This window comes from Sesamum indicum, linkage group LG3, assembly GCF_000512975.1.
Source record: "Sesamum indicum cultivar Zhongzhi No. 13 linkage group LG3, S_indicum_v1.0, whole genome shotgun sequence".
NCBI lineage: Eukaryota > Viridiplantae > Streptophyta > Magnoliopsida > Lamiales > Pedaliaceae > Sesamum > Sesamum indicum.
Genome location: NC_026147.1, coordinates 1,919,337 through 1,927,601, shown reverse-complemented (window position 1 = coordinate 1,927,601; position 8,265 = coordinate 1,919,337). Strand labels below are relative to the sequence as shown.

The 8,265-nt window shown below is 34.3% G+C and overlaps 1 protein-coding gene across 3 annotated transcripts; it reads right to left on the bottom strand.

The window, feature by feature from the left end:
* On the bottom strand, nt 952–5,144 carry LOC105157004 (protein OBERON 2). Of its 3 annotated transcripts, none has more exons than XM_011073290.2 (5): nt 4,919–5,144; nt 3,437–3,828; nt 2,119–2,669; nt 1,946–2,009; nt 952–1,513 (listed from the first exon to the last, which is right to left on the bottom strand). In XM_011073290.2, the coding sequence occupies exons 2-5, from the start codon at nt 3,822–3,824 to the stop codon at nt 1,077–1,079; spliced, it is 1,440 nt and encodes a 479-aa protein (XP_011071592.1). In that variant the 5' UTR covers nt 3,825–3,828; nt 4,919–5,144; the 3' UTR covers nt 952–1,076. The 3 variants fall into 3 exon arrangements, with proteins under 3 accessions (XP_011071592.1, XP_011071591.1, XP_011071593.1); XM_011073289.2 differs by having other exon boundaries at nt 3,437–3,831; nt 4,919–5,143; XM_011073291.2 differs by having other exon boundaries at nt 952–1,510; nt 3,437–3,831; nt 4,919–5,143.

The following is an 8,265-nucleotide window of genomic DNA, read 5'->3' as shown; positions in this document are numbered from 1 at the left end:
TTTCTCTATCTCCAAAACACCAAAACAAAAACACCCAAAACATTAATCCAAACATACTGTTAGACTCCAGTAACAAAGAACCCGTTCCCACACCCACAACTAGCCTCCATAACTAGTCCAAACGATTATCCTGCCCGTGTCCCCATTCTTCACCACGAGAAGGAATGATCCTCACCAACCTCAAGCCCCTCATTGCCTCCTACATTCGAGCCTCCTTTCGGAATTCAACTCACCCAACAAACAACACTTCATCAGAATACCAAGAAATCCAGGATCTGTCAGAAGAACATCTCATACGACTAGCAACTTCAAGATCAAGAAGCAACATGTTCACCCCGGGGCAATTTGAATTTATAATCCGACCCTTTCATGTGGTGCCTCGTGATTTCATCAATCCCTCCCAAACCCAAGGGTGATCATAGATATAAGTCAAGAAAGGGAATCGTTAAGAAAATTCAATACCATATCCTTGTTTATACCATGCCAAGAGACAATCAGGCTCACCAGTGCCCCCAAACGAATATGCACTGGGGAATAGAACATGCACTAAACTTTGTAAAAGAATTATGTAAAATGTAAACCATAACTCAACAAAAAAGAGTTTGGTTAAATGGGATAATATATGCTTACCAAAAGAATATGGTGGCCTAGGGATAAAAGACTTAAAAATACTCAACAAGACCTACGTTGCAAAAAATGTTTGGAATACTATTGTGGGTGTGCGTAATAAATCAACCAGGGTTAGATTTAAAATGATCTATTTGTTGAATAGATACATGTTAAAACTACTAAGTATTGTAATTTTTCACACTATAATAAATTTACGTATAATTACACTAAATCTCAAGAGATAACGGTTTAATTATTCTCGAAAAATGATTTGCCAAAACAATTGAACCCACTCCAAAACATGGCCAACACCATGAATCAATCAATCACACTGACAAATCCTGACAATCAAATTCATTATACATTCTCTAACGATACGTTCATCTTACAATAAACACTGTTACAAAATTGTGATATCAAACATCAGAGCTGTGGTGGGTATAAAATCAGCAAACAAAAGTTTTTTGTCAATGCTCAATATCTAAATCAAATTGTTCCTTAAGAATGTGTTTAGGAACCCTCCCGAATCCTTTTGCAACTTCAGCCATGTCCTTGAGTCGGGAGACTTCTCGTTTTACCTGATCGACCCTACTCAGAACAGCTTCCAGCAATGAATCCTGATCCTCTGATGATGTATGCCTTGAGAGGTCGGATCTTTCTTTGTTGAGCTGTTGATAGAGATTTAGAATATAATTCTTCTGAGCTGAAAGCCTTTCCTCCGCAAGTCTGTATTCTATCTCTTGTGACTTTCTTAATGAATCCAGGATCTGATCAACTTCATCCTCAAGTTTTAGTGATTCGACTCGATGGTCAAATTTTGATGATAGCGGTGAGCCTGTTTCTTGGTCCTGTGACTCGTTCTTTGCAAATCCCAATGCACCATTTGAGTTCGATGACAGCCCTACTAATTATACAGGTTGGTTCATAATCATGGAAAGTCCTTAACAGAAAATCCACTTAATAACAGTAAAATGAAAGGAATAATGGAGAAAAGGAGAATAGAGAATCCATAGCAGAGATAAAACACCAACTGAATTGAATAGCATATGAGAAAGCAGGAAACATTCTGAAGACCATGTGCTAGTGCTACATCACAGATAGTCCATGTCATGGAAAAGGAGGAAATTTTGTTAAGGCCTAGGTGCGATACCACAAGTATATGACGGTGCATGTATCTAAGTTAAGTTAGAAATAAATCACATCCTTGCTTTCTTATAAAGATGTTCTATATGCGGCGGAAATTTCCTTCCTAGGGTGTTAATACCATTTCGGCATTTTAAATCTGTCCACTGGTAGACAAGTATGGTAAAGAGAAGAGTGTCAGGAGAAAACATACCAGCAGTAGCTGCAGAGACATCTTCCTTCTTCCAAATATCTTCAAGGTCAGTTCCATTCTTAAGCTGAAGTGTAAATATCAGAACGGTCATGGTGACGTTTTAAAAATCCTAGAAACAACAAAGAAAACTGCTTCAAGAAAACAATCATTAGATTACCATTCTCTTCAGATACCTTTGACATGGCCAACTCGATGTGATGCAACAACTGCTTTGCACTTGCTTTCTTTGATCCACGCAGAACACAAATACCAATTTTCAAAATCTTCTCAATGTCATCCCGTGAAACAATTGACTCACAGTTTTCGAGAAGCTTTATAACATGTGAAACCAGATTGGTTCTTGAATCACAGCGACGGCAATAGTACTCTGCATCTAATCCAATGCTTCCTCCAACTGTCCCGGCCATGTAAGCTCGAAGAGCACAGTCAATATGACAACTGTGACCACAAGCATAGCCCTCAATATTTGCTTCGCATCTAATGTAGCCATAGCTATCACAAGCTTTATCAATAATTCTACAACATAGAATACAACAACAATCTCTGCAAAAACGAGGTTCGCTACAGCAAATATCACAGAACATGACTTCTGAAACATGGTCCTCTCCTGCAGCTAAGCTGCTGCAAAAACTGTTACCAGCCTTACAACGCACCCCATTGATATGGACATCAGATCCTGGATCATCTGCAGTCTCCCCTGGATGTCTGAACATCTCTCTGTCACCTATTAACAATCAATCAAATCGGAGTAACCAGAGCTACAGTTAGAACAACAATATATTCTATTGCTTAAACACCTATTGAATGCCTTTCCACCATCTGCATTAATTTAAGTTATTTATTAGGGGATTTCAGAATGTAGTTGGATTTTGCTTTTACTAAGTCCAAAGTTGATGTAAGATGGATAACTTAATTACAGAAAGTGACTCATAACGAACTTAAAATTTCATATGGTCATGGTCATTCATACATAGACTGAAGATGATAGAACAAGTCTGATGTTATCTTCTACATTGCAGTAAGTATTCTATATTTCTGGAAGCTTAAAGACAAAGGCAAGATTTGTAGATAGACGTATTACCATTTTTGGGAGAAAGGAAATTTTTTTGAACCAGTCAGTCAAAGTAACAAGGTTAACTAACCTGACTACTGCATTAAGACTGGGAACATGATAAATGCAAATATATGTTTCCAAAACTTCAAACTAAACATAATTTCCTTTATTGACTAGAAGCCGGCAGTATAAAATCATCTGAAACACTGAGGCAGAGGCATTAAATTTGAGAATGTAGTTTAACTTCAAGGAAACATGCACTAAATTGACATAGACAATGAAAAACTTACTCTAGGAGCAAAGAACAAGAACCATGACTTTTACTTCAACAACTGAATGCTATAAGCATAATATAAATGTCTTAATTCATAAGATTAGATTGATGAAGTGCAGCTCAAACCAATTCATTCAACATAAATCAACTTCAAGTGGCATACCTTTCTTAGATGATTTTGAAGGGATCCTCCAACTAAATGAGGCAAAAAAAGCATCAATATCTGTGTCAGGGAATTTTGCTCTGATATACTGTTCAACTGAGAGCCTGCTTGCAAACCCTTTTTTATGTCCAGCCTCACGGAGACGGACGGGAAGATACATGTATCTATCCAAATAGTATCCAGAAATTGCAGTTCTTCTCCCAACTTTCCAACCCCACTTATCGCCAGGATTAGGCCAATCTTCAGGAGCATATGGCAGGCCTTCACCTGAATCATTAACGGACACCGGATAGAGGCTAAAACCATTTCCCTGGAGCCTATGTGGACTCCCTTTACTTCCTCCAGGACTGTCAATGTCCATTGACTCCTTTTGTAGCTCACTAGTCATTTAACTGCTGCATAACAAATAAGAATCATCACAGCCTGGTCATTATGGAGTATCTAATTAATGACAACAACAATAAACTCAAAACCTTTTGAAATGAAAATAAACAAAATGAAGAGTAATCAAGAGAAAAGGGAAACATTCAGATAATTCTAGGAAAATGAATTAAACAGATTATAGCCTCAGGAAGTTTCCAAGAATAGACAGGTATCCAGTTCGATGAATTGCATGTGTATAATTTGGAAGTACGGATAGAACTTTGATGATGAAACACGTGTCATGAATCCATTTCTCAACCAAATTAATATTAGAGAGCTCATGTACGACGACAACGTACATAATAAAGACATTTGATCGTTTCCAACGAAACTGGAACATCGGAGAGCTCATTTATTACTTCACATTTAACAAATACCAAATAAATTTCTTTAACTAACTCTGTTGTCCAATTCTTTAAATGATCCAAATCTCATCTAGCCGAGCCTCAATAAGTTCAAACTCGGCTGATAAACCAATCATCTTCTTTAAATGTCATAAATCCACCATGATCAAATCAAATCATCTTCAACTCATACACAAACAGGATTTCCATCTTAACCAACTCAATGAACAGCACTACATTTTAAGAAACAATCTTCAATCAATTTACTCAAAGATTGGACAAAAATACAAACTCTACATATACCTTGGAAAATCTATACCCTACTCCGGAAACATACAAAGTGAGAAATGAACAGCTTTAGGGTTTTGGTATTCACAGCAATCCTCAATTTGCACAAACAAATAAAATAAAATAAATAAATCACTTAACTTGCCAAAATTCAAATAAAAAACATAAATGAATGTGAATGTAGATAGAAAATGAAACACATTATAACAAGAAATTGACTTTACACATCAATTAAACATTTTTGCTCCTAAAATAAGCCACCGAAAAAATTGGAAAAAAATCGACACAAAAATTGCAGCCAAAAACACCTTAAAATTCACTGATTCACTAATATAAATTTAACAAAGATTTTCAATTTGCAAAAGCAAATGTTCAATGAATTGATTGTAATACAGAAAACAGAAAAAGAGAATGTGCCTAAACTTACAGTGAAATTCAATTCAGAAACCCTAAAATGGTTTATAGAAGTGAAGACTGTTTTTCATATTCGGACCAAAAGTGCTTAAATAGAGGGAAGTATTAAACGTAATTAGTAAATGACTGTTCTGCCCCTCCACTCTCATTTCCCTGTCGGAATATATATATCGGAGTTCCGTCGCCTGACCGTGCAGCTCTTACACGCTCCATTGGCGCGTGAGTCCCCTCATCCGTCTTTCTTTCCTTTTTTGTTTTTTCTTTTTTTTTTCCCTCAATGTATCCCAATTTGAAATTACAATGCTATTTTTATTTTTTATCTTTTAATTATCATAATATGTATTATATACTTAAACATCAAGTCGTGGTACGTTCGTTGCGTGTGTAAAATAAGACAAAGTTTTTGGCCTGTCGAGGTGATCATTTAGACTATTCATGTTGTATTGTACTGATGTACTACCATTTACTTAACGAAATTTATTTATATTTATCAAAAAACGAAAAAGACAAATTCACTTAATATTTGTATGAATATATAACATTGGTTAAATTGGCAATCGTAACTTTAAATTATACATGATGTATTGTGATTTTTTTTTTCAAAATTAAATAAAATGAACAGGACGATTTTTATCACTGCAGTGCGACATAATTATAACTGACATTATAAAATGGGATTATTATTTTAGTCCGCTAAGTATGCCTAATTTTAATTTTAGTTCGATAACTATGTGCATTTTTTTTTAGGTCTAGTAACTTCCGGAACTGCCTATTTTTAGTCCTCTGACAGATTTTCGGACAATTTTACCCCTATGAGTGCATATGGACTAAAACTGCCTTTCAACCCCTATGAGTGCATATGGACTAAAACTGCCTTTCAAAAGTTGCATAGGGATAAAATTGTCCGAAAATCAGCCAGAGGACTAAAAATAAGCAATTTCGTAAGTTACTAGACCTAAACAAAAATGAACATAATTATCGAACTAAAATCAAAATTAGGCATACTTAACGGACTAAAATAATACTTTTCCCTTATAAAAGTTAGAGAGAGGGAGAAAGAGAAAATACAATACGGCAGAGATGAGAGAGAAATATAAGGGGAAACGAAACTTTGTAAGGGCAAAAAAGGAAACAATAGTGACCTTTTATTTTGAATTTTCTTATAGGGTTAATTTAATCTTATCTATAAAATACAGACTAGCGTAGTTATTTTTGCATCGCACAACCTTAATAATATAGTATAGGATAATAGCTGGCACATTCAATATAGGTACTTATATTTTCAAGGGTATTTTTTTAAATAATAAATTTATTAAAATGAGTAAGTGAAAATAAAATGTTATATTATTGAATGAAAAATAAATATGAGAAAGAAAGAAAATAAAATCATAGATAAGGAGAGATATAACAAAAAAAAATTACGGGTATATTTGGATTGTTAAATTTAGAATCGGATTCATAATTATTTTTTTGAATTTATTTAGATTCATCTATATTATAAAGAATTTTAAATTTTTCAATTTTTATTTTGAATTTTATTTTTTAAAATATTGATAGATTTCAAAATTCTTTAATAGAGAGTTATTGGAATTCTTTTTTCAATTTATTTCCTTAAATTTAAATTTATAAATCTAAATATAGACTAAATTTGTGTGTATATATATATATATATTTTAAAAAGTTGTCATTATCTACTCATTGGGTTTAATTTGTTAATATATTAAATAATATACCAAAGTAACTTTCTAAAACCCTCACATTTTACATATAGTAAGATATTAATTCATATTCCTTTTGTACAATGAATTTACATATATTACTATATTATATCTAAATTAATTAGATATTTTATTATGTTGATGAATGTCCATGATATTGAAACATCCTAATACAAAATTGCAAAAAACAATATCATATAAAGAATTCAGCCCATAAAGTATGATATAATATTAAAAAAAATATTGGGTTCTTTTAAATTTTGTTGAAAATATTTTATTGCCTCTCAAGAGCTAAAATTGATATGAAAATATAATTGATTATGTTTTAAAGAATATTTTCTAAGGGCTATTCTGGTAAAATTTATACAATGATGTTAGAAGATAAGGCCATGTTTGAATACTAGAGTTGGACTTGATCCCTACATCGTTATTCCTTTTATGTCGTTCCATTGAATTGCATTCATTCTAATAGCCTTAATATAAATTATAATTGAATAAATATCTCAAATTTCAATTTTGTTGTCTTGGCCGTATTATAGTTTTGCATGAGATGACATCTTATTTGTGTATTTTCATGGGTACATACTTGATCATCCAAACATGAATTTCCCCTATTTGATTTACTTGGTTAAATGGGTAGTGGGATGGACCCTATGTTGGAGTATGTGACCAGAAAGCTAATTGGATTGGCTGTTTTGGAAATTATTCGAGCGATCTTTATTCAAGTAATATTGCCCCGATGAATATGGTAAGTATTCATTTTTGATGTATGTATCTGTTGTACTTACCAATTACGTTAAGGATCGCTTTAATGTAACAACAAATACCCACAGACCATTTAGATAACTCATGTAATTATGCTGCGAATAGATGGCGGCTATGAAATCAACTTCTGAGGGTTGGTCTGAAATGTTTCAAGTCGAGGACCTCTAAACTGGGTATCGAGAGTCCTATTGAGACTTGCACTGAGTATTGCATTCATTGAATGTGTGATGTGCTTCATTAGCAATAGATGTTAGGCGTCTAATGCAATTTCAGTGGGTTGGTTGACAATTGGTGAACTGATTGAACTGACTCACGAGGATCGTCATATGAAAACCTTGGAGCGTTCGTCGGTATAACGTGAATTCCCATCTCCGATAGTACGGCAGTTGTCCTCAGACTTGAGGGATCACGACAATCACGTGCACACGATCACTGTATCTTGGATCTAGCGAGAGGTGATTATGTTACAAACATGATCATTATAAGCCTTGTCCAGTGCAGTCGGAGTATGTAGTGAGGACTGTGAGTTTCAAGAAGATGATTAGTCCCCTATCAGTATATGACAGAGGTATCTCCTATATACTTGGAGACGCATTCACGCCTTATGAACTTGTGGCCACAGTGGTCGATCGAATAGGAAAAGAAGATTCCTATGTCGAGCAACTTAGCATAACACAGTCTCAAGTATTAAAGCAAAGGCGTTTAGTCCAGGATGGGAACCCACACCAAATTCCATACCCTAGACTAATGCCGAGAGACGGTAGATGGAAAGACAGTATCTGTATGGAATTGGGAGCCTAAAAGTTCAAATATATCACCTAGTCTCTAATGTCAACCACCCATGGCAGCAGGCCTTCTATTAATAGTTGATCAAGGA

Coding starts and splice junctions, on each gene's coding strand:
- LOC105157004 (XM_011073290.2), bottom strand. CDS start 3,824: ATGACTAGTGAGCTACAAAAGGAGTCAATGGACATTGACAGTCCTGGA. Junction 2,670..3,436: donor TTCAAAATCATCTAAGAAAG/GTATGCCACTTG, acceptor GATTGTTAATAG/GTGACAGAGAGATGTTCAGA. Junction 2,010..2,118: donor TCGAGTTGGCCATGTCAAAG/GTATCTGAAGAG, acceptor TTTACACTTCAG/CTTAAGAATGGAACTGACCT.